The following is a 23,637-nucleotide window of genomic DNA, read 5'->3' on the forward strand; positions in this document are numbered from 1 at the left end:
GATAGATTAGTTTTGTATATGAGATTTATATGATATTAGGTTTAGTTTTAATTTTACATGATGCATTACATTAATTTTGTATATATATTATATTAATTTTTGTTGGTAAATATATATATTACGTTATATATTACATTACATTAAATATATATATATATATATTACGTTATATATTTAAATTTATATTTACTTAGTTTTTGTTGCTAAATATATATATATATATATATATATATATATATATATATATATATATATATATTACGTTATATATTTAAATTTATATTTAGTTAGTTTTATTTTTAAATGGTAATCTATGTTATTTATTTAAATTTATGTATTATGTTATTTATTAAAATTTGTGTTTACTTAGTTTTAGTTTTAAATGGTAAATTAGGTTTAGTTTGATAATTTAAATTATTTAGTGTAGGTTTAGTTTTAGTTTTAGTTTTAAAAGATATTAGTTTTACTTATAGTTATAAATAATATTAGTTATAGTTTTAAATGATAATAGTTTCGTATCTTAGGTTTAATTTTAATTACAAATATTTAAATTTGTTATGTTAGGTTAGTTATATAATACCTTGTATTAATTTTGTATATATATTATATAAATTTTTGGCCGTAAATATATATATGATGTTATTTTTTTTAATTTGTTTTTGCATGTAATTTAATTTATTTATGGAATAGATTTAAATAATTCTTTATATATTTAAATAAATTTTTATATTTAAATTATGTTATATATTTAAATTTTGTTATAATATTTGTTGTTATTTAAATATATATTTTGTAATTTATTCAAATTTAAATTATGTGGGATATATATTTAATTATTTTATTGTAAATGTAATTAATTTTTTTTCTTTATAAATAATGTATAAATTATTTTGTGAATTTATTGTATTATATTTTATTTTGCAGTATCAATGAGATCTTCGTCGTCATCTTCATCAAATATTAAAATTAAGTCTAGCCCGATCGATGGAGACGTATTATGGATGCAAGCTAAGCATTCTTCAGAACATGTTTGGAATGGGGAAGAAGACCGAAAATTACACATAAGACGAGTTGTCCCCACGTATCAAGGGGAAGAAGAAATTCCAGAGGAAATTATTTCTCTTCTTCGGCAATGTGGTCTTTATTGGATAATGAAGATGGGCTACCTAAAAATAAATGTTTCATTAATTAATCACTGCTTTGATTGAAAGATGGAGGTCCGAAACGCATACGTTTCACATGAAATGTGGAGAGTGTACAATTACTCTTCAAGATGTCTTAGTATTATTAGGTTTGCGTGTTGACGGGTATCATTAATTGGTCAAACTAATCTTGATTCGGCTGAATTATGTGAAGAATTATTGGGAGTCAGACTACAGGAAGGTGAACTCCAAGGTAGTGTGGTTAAATTAAGCTGGTTGACTCACCATTTTTCACACATAAATAACCATGACGGTAACGTAAAACAACTACAAAGGTTTACCAGTGCATGAATCCTTAGATTCATAGGAGGAGTCCTATTTGTTGACAAAAGCAACAACAAAGTTTTCCTACGGTACCTACAATTTTTACGGGACTTTGAGCAGTGCAACACGTATGCATGGAGACCTGCCGTGCTTGCTTATTTATATAGAGAGATGTGAAGCCCCACATCTCTCTATATAAATAAGCAAGCACGGCAGGTCTCCATGCATACGTGTTTTAAAAATAAGATTTCATTTGAAAATAATTAATAATGTGACGCGTGTCCACTGATGATTTCATATTTTTGTTAGGTGGTTGCGACGTGGAAATCAGCATATTGACAATGATGATCTGATTATTTTTCGTCACAAGTTGGATATCATGAAACGACATGAGGTAAGAAGATCGTAATGTATTCGTTAAACAATAAATACAATGTCATGTTTAAGTGAAAATTAACAACTTTGTTATTGTATGCAGTTTCTGTGGGAGCCTTACACAACAACTGTTATGTCGTCGTTACCTCCAATTTGTTTGGTTGATAGTGTCGCGTGGTGCGCGGTGGTGCCACTCATTTGTTTCCATGTTGTTGAGTGGCACCAACCCGATAGAGTGTTGCGGCAATTTAGAATGCAACAACCTATTCCTGAGTGTCCTTCGCAACCACTAAATATCCATGGACTAACGCTGAAAGACAAACAAGCTGAAAATTGGTTCCAGCTGTTGGCCCCAATGTATATTTATCACACTCAAAATAATTACTTCAAATAAATATTATGCCACAAAAATTTGAGATTTTAAACACATTTCAAAGAAGACTCATAAATTTTTAAGACAGTAACACAACATCAACACCAACACCAACTTAATATAATTATAAAATGACTATAAACTTCATATTCAAAACAATTTTTTTATTCTACATATTTTCTTCAAATAAATATGATGATATAATTGTTTTTTTAAAACAAACTTTTATTTTAACTCTCACAAATTTAATTTTAAAAAATACAACTTAATTACAAAAATTATAATAAACATTTCACATTCATACTTTTTTCCGGCGTCAAAAAAATTACTTCATAAAAATGACTTTCATGCAACACACATTTTATTAAGAACTTCATACCTTAAAGCTGACTTCAACAACGTTTAGGAATGGAAAAAAAATGGGATAGTAAGCAATTCGAAACTCAGTATTTTTAAAAAAAACACACATAAAATGTCGACGAAGTGGCGCCTTATAAAAGAGATCAACTCGCCATTTGTAATGGTTATTCCAAGCTTAACTCGCCAGTGCTACTGGCAACTCCAACTACAGCGCAATTCGCTAGTAGCACTGGCGGTTTCAACCTGATTAAAGTTGTCTTCCCTACAACGCTTCCTGCAACCCTACACTGCGTAAACAGCAACCCTAGCTCAACTCGCCAGTCAAACTGGTGAGTCCAATGGACCTCAATTCGCCAGTTACATTGGCGACACCCATGATACGTATCAAAGCTTGGTCAAACTCGCCAATGACTCCTGCAAGTTGCATGTTTTTTACGTAAAAAACGATACTATACAGGAATTATTTTAGAAACAGACTCATTTCAGAAATATGTTTCAAAAAGTAACCCATAACGGGAAAATTGCCGCCTTTTCCATCCATTGTTTCTTCATGCACGCCTTCAACCTTTGGACTTTTTGTTTTCAATAGTGTCTTTGAGTGGTGGTTTTTCGTGCTTCTAGGATAATTAATGCTTATATCAAAAGTTACTATGATAGGATATGTTTTGTGTCTTCAGTGACAACCAATATAGAGTTGCCTCTGCTTTCGTCAAGATGGGCAATGTCGCCAGTGTGAAGGTTAATAATATGGTAGAGGTGCTTCTAAAGGATAACCATGCCTTATTGTCCATATACCCATCCTTGATGCAGTGATCGTGGTCGATGTAGCTGGCATGGTGGTGGTGGTGGAGGGTTTGGTCTTCGGAGGTGACTAGGGGTCAAACCCTAGTGAATCGTCGCCAACAACGAACGTCTTTGGCTTCAAAAGCATTAAATGCTCCTAGGATGTTGAGAATCATTTTCTGACATTATGCTAATCGGGTACGTACACTTGGGTTAGTGGGAGCATACTTTTCTAAGAGCCAGACTATCGATTCTTGAGACCTCGACAATGCTTTTGAAATTGGTTTATTTGTGTCACATTGATCGACCAGGCATCATACATGCTAATTAAGTGTTGTGGTTCAAATGATGAACATGCTTTGCGCAGGCTCTTTTGTGCCAATCACACTTCATTTTTGTGTATGAAATATTTTTCCGTCACTTGGGCATGGTAGTTCCCTTTGATCGGTTCAAGCTCGTGGTTTTGAGGGAATTGAATGTGACCCCTACTCAACTTCACCCAATTAATAGCTAAGTTGCCTTGTGCACCTTTTGGATTCTTTGTCACCTTTTCTACATCACTTCTATTGTTTTTGCACACAAAAATAATTACACATCGCTTAGAAATTAAGGTTAAGAATAATTTATTAACACTCTTCTTTTTTAATCCCCAGAGATGTCTTTTAAGGGCAAAACTGTGAGGCTTAGACACATGTCGATGTGATAGTAATTTATAGCATTGAGCTGATCACTAGCTAGATGCGATTCCTAGGAGAGGTTATCTTATTAATTTTATCGTTTTGTCATATGAAAACACCAAAACAGAATAATTCAGACATTGACTAGCATGAGGATTCGCCTGCTGCGATTATAATATAGATATATCCTTCTAATATTTATGATTTTTATCTGTCGTTTATTTCAAATTGTCATGTGCTAATTGATAGAGTCTGGAATAGACTTTTTCAATTTCATGTTGAATTGATGGTCAAGTAATGAATTCTCTCAGTCTTTCCTTATAGTAGCTACGCGGTTTCTGGTATATATATAAACTAGTAAAATATTACTCGGAATTACAAAAAAAAACAGGTTTCTATCCCGGGATTTGAATATACAAATTGGTGTACTTCTAGAGCTGACATTGTTCTTGTATTAACTAATTTAACCAAATTGGTAAGCATTTTTCTACTTAACCTTCTTCTTCTTTTATATATATAAAAGTCCTTGGTCAAAATTCATGACAGCTCACATGGAAATATATATTTACCAAACAGGTTTCTCCGACTGCAAATGATAAATAGTATAGAACAAGAAAATGGTCAGAAAGGCATCGGATGTGTGAATCACGTTGGGTTTTGACTCATGAACTCTTTTTTATAATTGAAAGCGTGTATAGTCTCAAATAGAATGCAACTTAACTATTTTGTTAACAGAAATTAAAATATAAATTATAATTTAATTAGCATACTTGACTCTGCAAAATCCTCTGGTATATATTAATATATAACTTGCCATATAATTAACACTTTTTTTAAAGATATAATTAACACTTTTATGTTTAATTAGCTTATCAATAGCTACCAAACTTGCTTGTTTTTCCTCTTTAATTCAAAAATATAATTTAAGTAGAAATTTTGCAACATATTTAAGCAAACTTGACTCGCGTGGTTGAATTAATTTTAATTCTTGAGTAAAAAGGGCTGATATATTCATCCACCCTAAAATGGGGCAGATTAAAGTTAGAAAAAAAGATATAGATAAAAACAAAAAGTAAGAAAAAAAGTGATAAATTAATATAATAAATTATGTGATAAAGGTTAAATTACTCTTTGGATTTCTTTTTTTATTTAATTTATTTAATTTAATTCTCTAATATTAAATGGTTTTATTTGGTTTCTTAATTTTCAAAATCTGAGTCTATTTTCCTTTTCATCTGATTATATTAACACCAATAATAAAGTTGGACACATTTCTATCTCACAAATTTCGATGAGTAATAGTATTAATGTGCCATTTGGATGAAAATGACAACATGGACTTGATTTTGAAAATTAAGGTACTAATTTTAAAATTTTAATATAATAGAGAGATCAAATTAAATAAAAAGAGAGATAAAAAAGGAATTTTGCTTATGATAAAGAAGAGATGAAAAAAAATGATGTGAAAATAAAATGAAAAAAAAAGATAATGAAAATTTTTAGACTTTAATTAATTTGTTCTTTCATTACTCCTTAGTGTTCTCTCTTGAGTTCTTTCTCTAGCAATAAGACCTTCTGATTGAGTCTCAAAGTCATTAACAAATTGTTAAATTCATTCTTTCTTTAAGAACAGTGCCTCATAAACCTATTCTAAAATGATTTTATATCATGATTGTGAAAACTCATATCTTTAAAGGTAGTATATGAAAAAGTTAACAAGCATAACAAAATAAGCCCCAAATTATTTTTATCATATTTAACTTATGTTTTGACCTAAATTGGTGGAACCCTTCCTACTAATTGCTCGTCTTTTATTTCCTCCTTCCATGACGGTAGAAATATATGTAAAGACTCTCTAACACTCAAACTAAAAACATAATGATAAAAGGCAGGTAAGGGTGTTAGCATCAAATTAGATTACCAATATGCCTTTTGGTGGGATAAATAGTGGATTTCTAGGCACACTGACGTAGTTACTTGATATGAGAGTCGTTAATGTGCGCAGTGATCATAGAGGTATATCTATCTTCGCTGATGCCCCATATTTCCTCATTTATGCTCTCCTTCAAGTGTCCAACATGGCGAAGTGGTACTCGGACTCTTGAGTCACTTTGACTGAGTTCCTCTCTCGGCATGGTATTGCAGAATTAAGTTTGTTAGGTATCCCTTGTCGAGGCTTAACAGTAGACATGCCCTCTAAGCTTTGAGGCATGCCTTTATTTGTCATAGTGAAAATTTAGTGTTGCGATCCAGCAACAAAATACGCACTGTACTTAATAATTGACATTATAATCGAGAAATCAATTAAAATGAGTCAACTTTGGTACCAATTTGTTAAAAAAATAATACGCAACAAAGATAAAGAAAGAAGGATAAACACAGAAATTTAAAATGAAAACCCTGCTTGACCAGGAAAAAAGAATGAAAACTCAGAAGTAAAGCAGAAGCAATTCACTTTATAAAAAATTGGTACAAGAGAAATATAGGAGAGCAACTGCTACAATACTATACAAACCCCTAAGCCAAAAATATAAAAAGATTCATCCATCTAGGTTGGATCAAGAATTGGAATCACCAACTCTAATAACACTCTCAAAACTATTGATCTCTAGAGATGGAGTAATTTTGTTCATCAGAATAAGCAATGATTTTCATGGTACAAATGAGTTTGACCCCACAGATCATCATATAATGGAGTAAAATATTCAGATTCTGCCACGGAGGGAACAAATAGTTCGCTTGGAACGTGGGACATGTCAGCTACATATGACTGTGTCCAAAAGTTATCGACTGTTGCCTCTTCGTATGAATCGAGAAAGCGACCAAAGTCATTATTCACAACAATACTTTCGCTGGTTGATTGATGCGGAGAATCAAGGGTGTTGCTATTGCTAGAACTTGAGCTTTGGAAAGTGCTATTAGTATCTCCTGAAACTATTTCACATGGTGTATTGAAGGAAATGCCATCGAGATTTAGTTCTGTCCACAAATTTCCATTCATAGGATCAATATTGTATAAATCCAGAAAACCCAAGTCATCATCTTCAAACACCAAATTTTCCATACAGCTGGCAGCAGTGGAAAGATCAGAAGTTATGGAGGAAAACTCGCTGCAGGTGGATGAAACTGGCGATAATGATGAATTATCTGAAATCTGAGAAGTTGCTGGAAGAGTAACAAATACACCGTTGTTGTGAACTGATTCTTTATTCTTTGATTTGATGGCTTTGGTTTCTTCATTTATGAGTGTGTTTTGTTGAGACCTCTTCTTGAGTGCGGTGTGCCAATGATTTTTTATTTCGTTATCTGTTCTTCCTGGTAACTCAACCGCAATAGCAGACCATCTGCAGGTGAAGAAATTATCAGATTATTAACATTAATTCAAGTTTTACAATGATCAGAAATTTAGTGATTGTTTTCATTAAATTGTAGTATTAGTCCCTAGTATTAGGAAGTGATCATACCTGTTACCAAGTTTTTTGTGCATTCTGATGATGCATTCTTCTTCCTGTTGAGTGAAGTTCCCTCTTTTGATATTTGGCCTTAGATAATTCATCCATCTCAATCTACAACTTTTCCCACATCTTGCAAGACCTGAAAACCAATGCACCAGATAGAGAATTAATAAAATTTCTTCTATGGCTATATATATAAACAATCCTCACTAGCTAATTAATTGGCTTAGTTATATATATATATATATACCTGCAAACTTGGGGAGTTGGCGCCAATTCCAGCAGCCATACCTAGTGACATAAGCAATTAACTTCATATCTTCCTCTGGAGTCCAAGTACCTTTCCTCATTCCACTTTTGTCACAAGACGGGGTTCTCACCATCTTTGTGAAAAAGAAAAACAAATATACTATCGAACTCACTTGAGTGTTTCAGTGTTTGTGTTTCTCTGCAAATGGATATTTTGGTTCTGTTGGTTTCTGTGTTCGATCAGTCACTTATTTATATGCTTCACGCGTTCACATACCAAAACGTGTTTCATGTTCAACACTGTTTTTTTTTTTTTATAATTTCCCCTAAATAATAAAAGATTCGTGTGACTTCCAAATAAAGGTTCTTTTCGCAGCGGGTACTAATTAACCGTTCACGTTTGTACTCTTGCACTGGTCAAAAGTTGTGTTTCTTCTTTGCTTTCACATTATAATATTAATTTTTGGGAGTCAAGTGGAGATAGTGACATTACGTGTCCCCTGCTACCTTGTATCTTCCTGGAACGTAACACGAAACCTGAGCCCTCCTTTTAAAAATCAACACGTGAGGAAAACTACAATTATTATTAATTGTAAACTCAAACACAATCATCGTAAAATTAATAATTAAAAAAACATTTTCCTAGTTAATTCTATATCACCATCAAGAAAAGGAAAGCGATTTTTCTTCTTTTTTTTTGGTCTGAAAGGAAAACTGAAATATTTAGAAAATAATTTTTTTATATAAAAATGGATTCGCATAATATTTTAGAAGACAGCTTGCATGGAAAAAAATAGTATAAAAAGCATGGAAAAAATCTGGGAATGATTTAGAATTGATTATGAAGTTCCTTTTCTATTTGTAACGGTTTTCAAAATTAAAGTCAAAATTAAAAAATTCAAAACAAAAATTAGGTTTAATTTTCAAATATTTTAAAACAGAAATGAAAAAGCATCCGAACGGGCCTAATATCCAATAAAGCTATTTTTATTATCAAAACAAACAAATTTTACATGCATGAAAATAATAAACATTTTCTAGTTAAAGGAGGGAGGTCAAATCACATTTATTTTCTTCTTTTTTTTTTCAACTTATAGCCACTTTTTTCTTCTTAAACGCCATTATTATTAAGAATAAGGATTCCACTAAAAGATTTAAAGCTACACTTTTTTTATTTTAAGAATTAAAAATGATATTAGAAGATCTACGACACTCACAAATTCTATTCAATTAATTGTTAAATCCTCTTAATTTTTTTTCTTTCTTCTAGAAACTTGTTACTATAACTTTATTATAGAAATTAATTAAAGTTACTTTTTTTTTTCTTCAATGGTAGTTTCCGATTGAGGACAAATCAATACTCAAGTGGGGATTAATTCCTCATTTAAATACTGTATACAATATTAAGTACTATTTGGAGAGACATATATTACATTTTTGGTAATTTCTTTTATAGAAGTGATTTTACAGTATTTCATTAAATAAAATATTTTATGTAATTTTTAATATGGTTTCAAAAAAATAATTAAAATTTAAATTAGTTCTTTAAAAATTCAATTCTTTTATAATTTTTTCAAGATGAATTCTATTAAAATCTATATAAAAATTATGCTTAGGGACAAACGTACCTACGTAATATTGATAGTGGACCAAAAGTTCAAATATGATATCCCTGAGACGACTAGTGATGGTTCTCAAATAACTGAATTTAGACAATAGGCCAAGGAATCACAATTGAATTTTACTATATAAAATCACAAGACAGAGTGGGCAACTTAAAAACACAGTTCGACCTAATTCTCTCCAAGACGTACCTTAAGTGGCCAGAGTGTTGTGGCTCACAACTCTCTCATGCCTGCATCTTTTCTTCCTTCATTTCTTACTCATTTAATTTTATTCTAATTATGTTTATGGTGTGCTAAAGGGCCCATTTGTTTAAGCTTATATACAAATAGTTTTTTTTTATAAATAAATTAAGCAGTTTTTTTTTGTTTTTTTTATGTGTTTGTCTAAATTATATTTCTTTAATTTTTTAAAGAAATAAGTCTTATCTACTTAGAATAATATTTTTAATTTTTTTAAGTTGAAACAAACTGAATCAAAACCTCGCTTGTTGGGGTTGTATGTAATTAAGCTGAATCTTATGTACTCCTTATGACTGTTAATTTGATTTGATACATCAATATATATTGAAGTATGGCTTGATAATTTGATTTGATACTTGAATATTAATATTGAAGTATGGCTTGATTATCATATTTTAATGTTTGGTTTGATTTGTGTTGGAAAATGTTTTTTGAACCTTGAACCGAAGTTGAACAATTAATGAACCATGTTTCTAGAAATAGGGGTTGGTTTTAAGTCATCTCAAGACCCTAAATTTTAAAGCAAGATCATTTATTAAGTTATCTTATGTATTGATAAGGGATTAGGGTAGGGAACTTAGGCTAGCTCTTTCATCTAAGAAAATCGGGTTTGAGTAAACTTATGTATTGATGTTAATTAATGTTTAAAGTGTAAAGTTGATTAATGGTTTATGAATTACATGCATGAGATAAAGAAAGCTTAGTCTCTAATCCCAAAGTTTTCTCTATATTTACTTGATACAATTTCAACATTCCACCTATTTAATAAAACTTAAAAAAAATTAATTTGTTGATTTAATATATGTTTACAACCTTTACGATTTTTCTTTTCTTTATCCAAATCTTTGCTCTTAAAAATCTATTTGGGAATATAATATTTATAAGATTTTATCAAAGTTATAACCTATAAATTCCATTATAATTATTACTTTTTTTTAATAAATCATGATATTGATACGAAATTGTCTCATTTAGTTAAAATATATAAATTATCACTTGTGTCAATTGTTATTATTATTACAATTATTACTTTATAAACTTATTAAAATGATTAGTTGATATATAAATTTCAATAAATTGTCACGCTTCTATAAAAAAAAAGTTACATTTTAGCTTTGGTGAAAAAATGTAACTTAGTAATATTTTAATCCTTTTCTTTCTAGACAACTCAACTTTTTCCGTGATATATCAAATTAATTTTAATTTTCTTGAAAAATATCACACCAACAATAAGGAGTATAGTATACTCACTTTTTTTTTTATTTCTTTCAACTCTTTTATTTTAATCAGCATACTCATGATGTACGTCAGAAGCAGTGATTTAATTAATCACTAGCTAGATTGAGGCGATTAGGTGTTTAATTAAGTGAGAGGTTAGCTTATTAATTTGATAGTTTTTTTTAGATAATTATTAATATGATAATTGTTTTGTCAGTTTATGGAAACACCAAAGCAGAATAATTCAAACGTTACTCAGCATGAGGATTCTCCTACTGCGATTATAATATAGATATCTCATGCTAATATTTATGATTTATTATCTGTCGTTTTTAGGGTTTCAAATTACCATGTGCTAAATTGATAGAGTCAGTAGTAGACATTGAAGGTCAGGTTATGGATTCTCAGTGTCTTTCTTTATAGTTAACTTATGTATCAAAACAACGCGGTTTCTGGTCATATAAATTAGTAAAGTATTAATTAATAAGGTTTCCTTCCCAGGATTTTAAAATAGAAACTGATGTACTTTTATAGCTAGAGCAGACTCTGATTTTGTATTCACTAATTAATCAAATAGGATAACACTTTTGTACTTTACGAAAACTTTCTTCTTCTTTTATGAAAGTCCTTGGTCAAAAAGTCTTGACAGCTCATATGAAAAATATATGGATTACGTTTCTCTGACTGCAGGTAATAAGTGCAGTACATATTAGAACAAAAAATTATGATCAGAAAGGTATATATCTCTTCTGTTTGTTAATTGCAATTTGATATTCTAAGTCACGTTGGGTTTTGACTCATGAATCTCTTTGATAATTGAAAGCGTGTCAGAAGCTGATAGAATTCAACTTAATCATTTTTAACTAAAATTTTAAACATATAATTTAAGCATACTCGACTAAAAGCATGTGGTAATTAATAACTTTGCAATATAATAAAACTTGCTATATTTAGCATATCAATAGCTCTAGCAAGTTTACATGTTTTTTTTCCCTCTTTAATTCAAACACAATTTTTTAAGTAGAAAATTTCGACAAACTTTAACGAATAATACTATAGAATAATTCAATGTTGTAATTAACTTCTTATAAATCTTTACAACACTTCGTAAAAAATATTAGATAAAAATAAATTTATTTAAGATATTAAAAACATAAAAAAAAAACCCTTCAAAACTTATCATTCAAAAAGGATACATAAAAGAATATATTCTACTTAAATATATAATGACTTACATGAATTCTTATAAAGAACACTTATATATATGGTTTGTCATTCATTGAGCTCCTGAAAACAAAATTGGATTTTGTTGGTCATATCCTTCGTCTCAAACAATTCTTTTGGGAATAAACAATATCTATTGTATACTTTGCTAACGACAACAAGTACTGTCACTACAAAAAATCGCTGCTTAGCATGGTTTAAGATGTAATTTACTGGCTGTTGTAACCATCACTGTTCCTACTTCCATCAAATTTGGTGACACAAAAGCATCTTAACCTCGATCAGTTTCACTAACCGTGGGAATAATCACCACCAAAATAATCAGCATCGGTTAAAACCACCCTTACATTGATTTCAAGAATTACCATGTAAATACTCAACGGTTGCTCTAAACCTCCAATAAGATTATCTCCTTTTTATTTTCCTTGTGCTGGTTTTAACTGCCGACAAAATCATATTTTATTCGCGGTTAATAAAGAAGTGATACATGTATAATAATTTATATAATACTATATTTTATGTGTATTTCTCTTCTCTATTTTATCATTTATTATATTTCAAATTTAAATTTATGTTTATTTTCTCCCTATTTCTCTCTTAATTGTATATTTTATTATTTTGTTATCCTTGGTAATGACTACGATCATGGAGGAGTGCATGTTGCATTGTTCATCTCTTCAGATCACACATTTATATTTTCTAGGACTAGAGGACTGGGTCTTGTTAACCCCGATGAACTGGGCCGGATTCGAATATTTGGATTGGGTCCATCTTACTTCAAATAGGTCTGCTTGTGTCATAATTCTAAATAGTTAGTTTTGTTTGTAAAATCCATCAAAACAATGATAAATTAATGGAGTAGTTTAGTGCCCATTTGTTTAAGAAACGTTTTATATAGGGAATAGGGAAAATGAGAAAAGAAGAAAAGGAGAAGGAAAAAAATACCAGGAAGTAATTAGAGCAAACAAAACTAAAAATAAAAGAAAATAAGTATCCCCCATCCTTATGTGAAAAAAGAAAAATAAAAGATGGAAAATGCGTTAAATAGAGGAAAAATGTTTGATTAAATTTATCATATTTTAATCTTTAAATTTTTCTACTGATTATAACGGTGACATGAGAGTATTTTTTTTATTACTGAATAAGTTTCATTAAAAATGAAAAAAGAAAATTTTCATGAGGAAGAAGAATGGGAAAAATGAAAAAGAATGAAAGGAGAAAGAAAATTTAAAAAGTAATGACCGAAAAGAGCAAACAACACTTTTAAAAAAGTATATCCCATGCTTATGTGAAAAGTTAAGAAAAATTGGAAAATTTAAAAAGTAATGACCCAAAAGAGCAAACAACACTTTTAAAAAAGTATATCCCATGCTTATGTGAAAAGACGATATTTTTTTTAATCAAATTTCTCGTATTTTTATCTTTAAATTTTCTATTCAAACGATGGAATACACATATTTTTTAGTAGTAATTGAACAACTTTCATTAAATACATGTTGTATAATTTTAAATAAATACTCACGTGTCTTTGTTTAATTAGAGAACTTCATGATGAGTACTAGTTTGAAAAAAAATTTAGAGAAGAGTAAAAATAATAATTTTTTTATTAGTTTTGATGATTACAAATTTTAGAATTATTTTAAAATGGTCTCTGATAATTTCATGGACTATCCAATTTTTGCTTTTATTTTTAGGAGATTTTAGCAATTTTCCATAAATTTTGTCTCATTGTACTCAAATAATTAAATTTGAGAATAAAAGGAGTTACCTGTTTTATTTTTATTAGAATTTTAATTAGATTTCTATTTTTTTCTTATAATTAATTATCTGTTTTTATTTTTAGGTATATATGCTAAGTAGATTTTATTTTTGCTGAATTATATGCTAAGTAGATGTGGATGGCTGGATGCAAACACAATTTAGTCACACGGATATTAGTAATTTTTGCTTTTGTTCAATTGGTAAAGGAAAACATTATAAATAAATAAAAAAATGGTAAAGGGAAAAGATGCCTATTGGGTGTCAGTATTTACACGAGGATTACATTGATGCTTTGATGGCACAAATTTGTTTGAGACGAAAACATACAGAACAATGTGGATGCATTTTATCCCATTATTGATTTCTGTTTTATTTCTGTAACTTATTTGTTAATAAATTGTCCTCTTAATTTTATAATTTTTAATAAATTTTAATTAATAATAAAATATGCACTACTATAATGTGTTGAAAAATATGTTGTGATTATATTATTCCTTTTTTTCATAAAGTTTTTGTTTCAATTCCTATAAATCTCTTTTATATATTAGAATTTCTTTTTAGTTCCTTTTGTGTATGAAAAATCAGTAATTTCTGTTTTGATACGCGGTCACTTAACATGGAAAACGATAAAAAAAAAAAGTTATAAAGATTAAAATATAAAATTAAAAGAACAAAAACAAAATAACAATATTATAAAACTAAAATTATTTAAGTCAATCTATCTATTTCATCATATTAACTTATTTATATACCTTCATATTTCTTTCTCAGCTCCCATTTAAAAAAAAATGAGATGGAATGAAATGAAAGTTTTATTTTATTATTAAACTCCATTTCACTCTATTTTATTTTAATTTATTTAATTTTATTTTCTCTGGATCCAGACTTGGTTATAAATCGTACATGCATTCATCATATTTCCTATTAACATTACAAAATTGATTGATTAGGGTGACCCACCAACACTTGCGCATCGTTATCTTTATGGTGAACATCGATCTCATATTCATATACACAGTCTTTCTAAGAACTCTTCGGCCCCATGTAATCAAACAATTAGTGTTGGCGCACATATGGGGATATTTTGTCGTTCTTATTTTGGTCCCGTTATCCTCAATAATTGGATGGGAATTCGAAGAGATACATCATACTTTAAGAGAATCTAAACTTTTCAAAATCAAGAATGATATACTTAAGATTAAAATGAATTTTCCCTTTTAATATACTCATTCAATGTTTTTAGCTCTGATAAAAAAATAAACTCGTTTGTTTCGATTCCTATAAAACTTTGTTTACAATTTTAGTCTATGATGTTATCATCCCCTCTCTTTTTTATCCGTGAAATTAAAGTAATATTAAAAAATTTACAATATAACTCGCGTTTTATTCAACCAATTTAACTAAATTCTCTTTGATTTTACTATCTTATTTTATCCTAATAAAATTATTAGTTTTTACATACATTTCTGTTATATTAAAAAATATTCATTTTAATTTAGTCATTATTTAAGAAACAGCATGTATGTTCTCCAATATATAATTGCCACGTCATTAGTAAATATTGACAGAAACTAAAATCATAAAACAAATTTTTATAAGAACTAAAACCTTATAAAAAGGATATATAATAGCAGGACCAGAGAAATACATTTAAGCTTAAAATAAATTATATTAATTATTAAATAAAAAAACTAATCATTGGAATTAGAATTCTTTACGCATCATATATACATATGTAATATGTTTATATAACAGCTAATCTAATAATTCAATAAAGTATGCCACTTTTGAGTAGCAAATTCCAAACCTATTATAAACTCCTTATAGAAATACTAACGACATATTTTCTAATGTACTGTTTTAAACACAATTAAACTTTTTATTAAAAATCACAAACTTTTGTAACTTACACTTCATATTTAATAACTAGGGTAATTTTATAATTTTTAATAAGTTTGAACTAATGATATAATATATATTAAAAGTAATATTCCAAGCACAGAGATGTCAGTTAAGTATCATGGCTCCAAAGTTCTACATCAAACACTTGGCTAGAGTACTCAGGTTCACTAGCAGGAACGTAGGAAATATCAAGGATATACGGTTCTAGCCAGAAATTCCCACTCATAAGATCTGTGTCTGAATCCCAAAAGGCAAATTCATCTTCCATCAGCACTAGATTTTCGGTGCTGACCACTGTGCTTGTGGATGGTGATGAATGCTGGGAAAGTGGGGAACAATCTTGAGTGGTACTGTTAAAGCTTTGGAAAGTAGTATTTGCAGTTGGTTGTTCAGTTGGAGATTGGTCATTTGAGTTTGAGACTATAGATTCTGTGGCTACTGAGTCTTGTTGAGACCTCTTCTTGAGGTTGGTGTGCCAGTGGTTCTTAATTTCGTTGTCTGTTCTTCCTGGCATCCGTGCAGCTATGGCAGACCATCTGATAGTGCAAGGAAAACTTTTTAAGAAATTAATACCATCATATCACTGCATGTTCATTAATGCATGGTGTAGAGCTAAAATATGTCCACAATGATCGAATATCGATTAAGGATCTATTCATTTGCAGTGAAAAAAGTTTTAAAAAATGAAATAAATAATAAAATGAGATAGATCGAATTGCTCATACTTTTATACCTTATTTTAATTTTAATTTTTTTTATTTTAATTCACTTTACCGAACCAACCCAAAGACATAACATTCTTACATGAGAATCTTTCAACAAAAAAAATGATACGTGGGACCACTAAATTTTATAATTTTTTAATAGAAAGGTTTATTAGATAATATATTTCTAATATTTCGATCTCTGTACAGAAAGAAATTACATTTGTCATGATTATCGATTTTAGGGTTACTTTTGGTTGAATTGAGCACTAACGAAAACGACAGAAAATGCCACCAAAAATGAGTTGGAAGTAGTCGGATAAAGTTGGTTTAGATATGTCTTTGGTATATGAAAGTATGACGGTTTTAATTTTAGCTTTAGTTTCTTTAAATATTTTATTTATTTCTAGTTTTTATATTAAACATAATGATATAAATTGAGCTTTTATGAAGAACTTAAAACATGTGTATATAATGCATGAGAAACTAAAACCACAATATTTTATTAAATATATAAAAAAAATTGTAGAAATTAGAATAGACATCGTGATAGTATTTTCGATCATGTGCAAAAAATCCCAACGAGTTACTCATTAACTACTAGCACAACAATTTGGTTGGTTTCAAGCTCAAAAATTATTATAAATATATATACACTTACTTTTTCTTTCATTTTATTTATACTTTAATTTTCTTTTTCAATCTCATTCTCTCTTTACTTTGTATCACATTGTTTATTATATTTATCACTTTTTTTTATTTCACTCTCTCCCTCTTATTTAATTTCCACTAAACCCCCTTAAAATTAAAAAATAAGATTTACAATTTCATAACTCTTTTCAAGCTTGTGTAGGGGTAATTCTAGCTGGAAAAAGGTTTTCGCACCTGTTACCCAGATGTCTGTGCAGCTTGATAATAGTTTCCTCCTCTTCCTTGGTGTAGTTCCCTCTTTTGAGGTTTGGCCTTAAGTAATTCAGCCACCTTAGTCTGCAACTCTTTCCACATCTCGCAAGACCTGACAAATAATAACAATATAGTAAAATCAATTACAATGGATTCATATTTCATAACACTCAACATATGCTTTAGGTATAATCTGTGCATGTGTATAATTAAACATTGAATATATGATATTGAATATATGATTTCTACAAATTGATGTAGAAGTTAAACCAAACCTTAAAAGCAGAGAAGAAGAAAAATTGAAAGCCACATTGGTGACTATATTGATGGTACATACTCTCACGTGCTTAATTTGTTTCTGACCAAACTATTTGGTAAGTTCCATTCTCACCTGAATGACATGAAAATAACAAAACAAAAAAATAGAAGCAGATGAATAAAAATAGACACTCTTTGGCTTTTACCTGCGAACTTGGGGAGTAATCGCCAATTCCAGTGGCCATATCTGGTAATGTACTCAACCAACTTCTTGTCTTCCTCTGGTGTCCATGTTCCTTTCTTCACTCCATTTTTGTCACAGCTCGGGGTTCTCACCATCATCAATCTCCACAACAATAATTAATCGGTGTTTCCTTTGTTTTTTTACCACTTTTGTGAGTAATACGAATAATGGGTTTGTGTGTTTCTTCCCAAAAGTGTGGCACAGCTAGAGATTTTCTTCCCTCATGACCCGAAATATATATATATATATATATGTGTTGGGGAATTAAGGTATCAACCATGAACAAATCATGTAACAAAATTTAATATCATATTTTAACCCAAAACTTTAAGACTTAGGTTTATAAGTTTTCTCGTTCAACTTTTTCACTTCTAAGACTTTACTTCAAATTTATATTTCAACAATATGTACATGTCCGCAGAACGTGTATCACGCTAAAACTCTACAAGGAAAAAAATACAGAAAAAAAAAATAATTAAACGTGTATGACAGATATGTCATATGTGGATGAAGTTTAACGTACCCCACCATGCAGTGTATAGGATCAGTAGTGTTATTAACCTTTAGATATAATACTTAATTAAAAATGAATGGTTCTGATTCATGCATGACTTGCAACTTCTATAATAGGTAAGATGTATATACTATTTTTGTTAAAATTAATCATAAACTCATCCCTAGAATCTTCCGAAAGTGTTGTCCCTAAACTACCATAGAAAAAGCCATATATAGGTTGCTCCCAAACCACCATACACTAGGCAAACATAGGAAATTGACAACTCGGCATCTCAACTCCCAACCTCACAGGTGTTTATCATGCAACTTGATATTTTTACTTGGTATTGTGTTAAATTGTGGAGTCCTGGCTGATTAAAAAAAAAAAAAACGGAATTGTGGAGTGCGGAGAGGAGTGTTAAATTGTATTTTCTCCAACAGTCTCTCTCAACTGAGTTGTTGTTTATCACAACTATCATGTATTTGTCTATGATTAAGAACAATATTTATGTGTATATTCAATTTATTTTATGAAAGAAAGACAGGTGAATTAGATTTTGAAGGCTTTCCATGATAAAGACAGATCTCAAGTTTCAATAAATACCTACAAATGTATTTTCATATTATTTATCAATAAGATTATCACATCGAAAACTAAATTCATTTATGTTCTTGTGAGATATAAATATATTTTTTACCAATTAAATTTAATATCTCTTATTAAAAGAGTTATTATTTTTTAGTGTAGTCATAAATTATTTATTTTGTGAAAGTCAGAATAAAAACTCAAGAATCCTTGCGGGAAGATTACAGAGAACTTACCCGCTAATTAATAGAACCATGGACAAAAACTAGGAACACTGTAAAAAAATATTACAATCAATAATAAAAAGGGGGTTAATTGAATTTTCGCTGCCTCAACTTTTTCAATTCTAATTTTTAGATTCTTATAAAAAAATTATAATTTTTAATCCTCCATTAATTTTTCATAAGTATTTTTAATTTGCCATATTAAAATAGATTCATTAAATATTGATAAGATAAACAAATATGAAGACACATGATATCTCCATGTGATGTGATATGACACTACAAGGAAGTGCTACTTATCAACCTTGTTGGTGTACCAAGTGACACTTTCACATGGTATTATGTAGGATAAAGTTTTCGGTGTTAAATTTTAAATTTTGGTTTTAATTACGTGAATTGATGGGTTAATGTGTAGTTATGTGCTATGATATAATTGTGTTGCTACTTGAATGTGAACGCATATATTTATTAATATGATAAAGTTGTCTATCATATTACAATCAATATTTTTTTACTGCGACTGTTTTCATAACATGTCTAGAAATGTCTAGAAAGTACTGATCTTTCATACCAAATGATCCTATATCTCCTTAGCACATATCTAGAATTAAAGTTCAATGCCTTTTTAAAACCAACCAAGACAATTAGTTGAGTGTTAAATAAAATTCTTAGACACCTTCTAATTTTGTGTCTTTGTGCTTAAACTTAAAAAAAAAAAAAAAACAATGCCTTTTCAAAAAAAACATTTTTAAGAAATAAATGGAATTTGTGTAACTTTATATTTTTCATAATTGTTTGTTCAAATGGTTTAATTGAATTAGAAGAGAAATTAAATTTAACTGAAGTATAAATTAATTAATTAATAAGTTTGGTGATTTGATCTTTATGTGTACGTGTTTGGTAAGTTTATTATGAGTTTGGATCTATGAGAATGAGCCTTTGGGTTGTGAAAGAAAGGAGTGGGTGTGTTTAGCAAGAACATAGATGTGAGAGAAAAGTTCAAGAGTCATAAATCCTTCTTTAAACCTTTCACATTCAGAAAACGATGGCTTTCACTGTACGTGACCTTCATGGGTCCTGCATTATGAGAAAATTATTTAAGCCGTATGATCAAAATGAAGGGCTAGATAGGTGAGGGTGCACCAAGGGATAGAAAGTAGCATATAATTATTTAAAAAAAAAAAAATCCAAAAGTAAACTTCTAAATACAGCCTCAGCCACCACTCTCCGGTCGTGTCGTCTTCTCCGACCACCTCCGACTTCGCCACCGCCATGTCGCTTCTCTTTCTTGCGCAAACTTGTCATCGGCAATACTAATGGCTTCCGCGGCGCCACCGAATCCCATCGCCAACCTATTGAACTACCCTCCTTTCTTCCTCCTCTTCCCCCACATCGCATGATATGGCTCCAATCTGTTGTTTGTTGAAAGCACACAAGCGCATGCGAGAAGAGAAAATAAAACGTTTTTCATTGTTTGGATTTTTATTTCAGAAATTTCTGAGTTTTCTGGTCGATTTTAGTTCGTAGGTTCCAGTGCGATCAAAATTTGGGAGTTTTAAGGGAAGGGAAGGGAAACTTGCGCAGTTGCGAAGTGGGTCAACGTGTCCCCAACGATGGAGGGGTTATTGATGCGATTGCGGCGGCAACCGTTGTGGACTTGGTGCTCACCGGTGTGGCTGAACATGGTGGCTCTCATTCTCATAACTGTACCTTCGAATTCTTGTCTTTTTTGGTTGAACATGTGCGGAGATGTCGCGGTGGAGATCTTGTTTTCCGGGAGGAAGACGATGAAAGGGATCCCCGCAGCTGCGAAGTAGCCGGAAAACGCGACGGAGGTAGCAGTCGTGGTTGTGGAAGATGCGGTGTCGTAGAGAAGAAGAGGAAAGAGAGAAAGAAAAAAAAATATTCTTTTTTAATTTAATCCAGTATAGACAAACCATAATAATCTCCAAAAACCATCATATCTAACGGTCCATCTTTGTTCCTCACAGTACAGAACCTATCCCACTTGCGCATTTTAGCCGTGGTCTCAGAAAAACACTCTAAATTAAGAAACTTTCTTTCAGTCTCTTCTTTTACAAGGAACTCAACCCTTGGGAATTTGACTTGGACAAACAATGGAATGTAAACTTTATAATTTTTTAAAAGTTGGAGGTATAATTTGTTAATAAGTAAAAAAATTAATTAAGGTAGCAAGTATAATTAATTAAGTCTAATTTTTTTATAAGCAAATTTCATTAAAGAATACAAGTGAACCTCCAACCCATATTATATTATATAACGACTAAGATAAGGCAAAATAAAGAAGTTAAAATAAAGTGATTGACCTTACTAAATTCGTATCATACACTGAAAAGCGAAAAGAAAAATTAAAACAACAAGAATTTGAAAAAGTACATGCGTCTCCCTCATATTAATCTAAACGATCGAGAACCACACTTCCTACTACCATAGATACATATCTAATCCACATCAACCAAAATAGAGCAAACCCTACTCAATTTGGCCAGTTTATTAACAAATTACTCGTCACATTTCTACCTCTTCAAAGATGTAAGTATTACCTCAAAATGGATTGAGATGATTAATTAATTAGGTGTCAGATAAAAAATCTTAATTAAATACTTTTAGATAAGAAAAAAATGTTAAGTACTACATTGTCTTCCTTATTTGTGAGTTTGTGTTAATTTACAAATTTGCCTCCCTTCATAACGCATATATTAAATTCTAATAAATAGTAAACTTAAAAAATATTTATTTTTAATTTTATGTGTAAAACAAATAATAGGATCCATTACTAGAAGAAAAATAAGTAAATATTAACTCAAAAATCTATTTTTCTTATTCATTTTCTTAATTAAAAATATAAACAAAAAATCTTGAGGGAGGGGATCAAGGCTCTTGCTTGCCTTCCCTTAAATTTGTTACTGCATGTTATACTTTTGTATTATATATATATTTGAAAATATTACTTACTTTTAATTATTGTTTAAAAATATTTTTCTATATGTATTTGTGATGGAATTGGTATGAATAGACTAAAAGGAAATAAAGAAGAATATAGAATAAAGCTATTGTTATTTTTATTAAGATGAGGAAGAATAAATAAATAAATTAGTATGACCAAAAAAATATCCTCCCTCAAATTTTGCGTGAAATAGATGAAGTTGCTTATCTATTATTTGAATTAAAGTATAATGTAGATGTATGAGACTCGTATCAATTTTTTAAACTTTTATTTTAAATGCATCAAAGTATAATTAATTAAACCAAACACTACTTTAGCTATATATGTATTGCTTTCCTTAAATAAAACAGCTAGTATTTGAATTATGTTCTGTAATTATTTTGGATGAGACTTACATTATTCATGTTACCTTTATATTTCCGGAAAGATTTGTATAATACCTTGGGTACTCTAGATATTGAGAGATTTGTATAATACCTTGGGTACTCTAGATTTGTATAATATCCACTTTATAGGTTTAATGTATAAAATAAACGAGCAGGCAAAGTCATCTCAATAACTCCTATTAATATAAATATAAACTCAAGAACTCTTTGGGTTAGCCTATTCGTCAGCAGAAACATGTTATAACTTTTTATGAACGGATGCTTCTTTTCTTTATATTGTTTTTTTATATAATTTGAAAAAAAATACATGTACATGATGCAATTTATATTTTTCTTTTTTTCTTTTTTGACTATCTCTTCATCCAAAAGAATAACAGACAAGTCAAATCACTAGCTCTATCCTCTTATTATCTCAATTCTCTTTTCCTTATCTATTCGAGTCCCAAGCTAAGGCGCCTAATTAAACGATGAGAGCACGGCAATGAACTAGGACGTACGGTGAATCTTATTTCATAATCTTACTCTATACGCATGCTTTCAAATATGACAAAAACAAAATGATAATGTATATTTTAGCCAATGTTTTTCTGGTGTGAAATGTGTGAAAATGAATCCCTATCCTTAGGTAGTTAGGTTAGCTCATTTAACAAAAAGATATCTACGTAGTTTACACAAGTACGTAATTTGATTCTAGGTTAACAAGGACCCACTTAAGGTCCAAGAAATCCAAATAAGAAAAAAAAAAGTTTCAAATTTTTTTTAATATTAATATACCAAAAAAAATTTATAAAATTATATTTAAAAATAAATTTTAATTAAAATATTATAAGTAATTGTTAATCTTTTTATTAGTATCGTAAGTAATTAATAATTAATGAACAATAACTAAAGAAAAAAGAGATCCAAAAAAAATTTAATAGTTAATAACTAAAAAATTCTAAAAAAATTTATTTTATTTTTATTCTTTTTAATCGATAATGTTGCATCATAAAAAATCTGAACAATTAATTTTAAATAAAATAATAATAATTTTAATAAATTATTTTATAAATAAATAAAATGTTACATTTTTAAATTTATTTTAGATCTCTAAAGTCCTTGAACCACCGCAGAGATAATTAAATACAATCTGAAACAATCAAAACCTTACACAAGCTTTTA

General features: G+C 29.4%; 2 protein-coding genes across 2 annotated transcripts; both read right to left on the minus strand.

The window, feature by feature from the left end:
* Window positions 1-6,472: 6,472 nt before the first annotated feature.
* On the minus strand, window positions 6,473-7,956 carry LOC114417271 (transcription factor MYB14-like). The gene is made up of 3 exons (XM_028382413.1): window positions 7,740-7,956; window positions 7,499-7,628; window positions 6,473-7,378 (listed from the first exon to the last, which is right to left on the minus strand). The coding sequence occupies exons 1-3, from the start codon at window positions 7,870-7,872 to the stop codon at window positions 6,667-6,669; spliced, it is 975 nt and encodes a 324-aa protein (XP_028238214.1). The 5' UTR covers window positions 7,873-7,956; the 3' UTR covers window positions 6,473-6,666.
* Window positions 7,957-15,683: 7,727 nt separating this feature from the next.
* Window positions 15,684-18,032, minus strand: LOC114417273 (transcription factor MYB14-like). The gene is made up of 3 exons (XM_028382415.1): window positions 17,780-18,032; window positions 17,298-17,427; window positions 15,684-16,244 (listed from the first exon to the last, which is right to left on the minus strand). Exons 1-3 carry the CDS (start codon window positions 17,913-17,915, stop codon window positions 15,818-15,820), a joined length of 693 nt encoding a protein of 230 aa, XP_028238216.1. The 5' UTR covers window positions 17,916-18,032; the 3' UTR covers window positions 15,684-15,817.
* Window positions 18,033-23,637: the final 5,605 nt, after the last annotated feature.

Source organism: Glycine soja, chromosome 6, assembly GCF_004193775.1.
Source record: "Glycine soja cultivar W05 chromosome 6, ASM419377v2, whole genome shotgun sequence".
NCBI classification, from domain to species: Eukaryota; Viridiplantae; Streptophyta; class Magnoliopsida; order Fabales; family Fabaceae; genus Glycine; species Glycine soja.

Excerpts from the sequence above, each read along its gene's own strand:
- LOC114417271 (XM_028382413.1), bottom strand. The coding sequence starts at position 7,872 with ATGGTGAGAACCCCGTCTTGTGACAAAAGTGGAATGAGGAAAGGTACT. Across the intron at positions 7,629-7,739 it reads CCAACTCCCCAAGTTTGCAG|GTCTTGCAAGATGTGGGAAA; the intron begins GTATATATATAT and ends ATTGGTTTTCAG. Across the intron at positions 7,379-7,498 it reads CACAAAAAACTTGGTAACAG|ATGGTCTGCTATTGCGGTTG; the intron begins GTATGATCACTT and ends CTTCACCTGCAG.
- LOC114417273 (XM_028382415.1), bottom strand. The coding sequence starts at position 17,915 with ATGATGGTGAGAACCCCGAGCTGTGACAAAAATGGAGTGAAGAAAGGA. Across the intron at positions 17,428-17,779 it reads ATTACTCCCCAAGTTCGCAG|GTCTTGCGAGATGTGGAAAG; the intron begins GTAAAAGCCAAA and ends ATTATTTGTCAG. Across the intron at positions 16,245-17,297 it reads CACAGACATCTGGGTAACAG|ATGGTCTGCCATAGCTGCAC; the intron begins GTGCGAAAACCT and ends TTGCACTATCAG.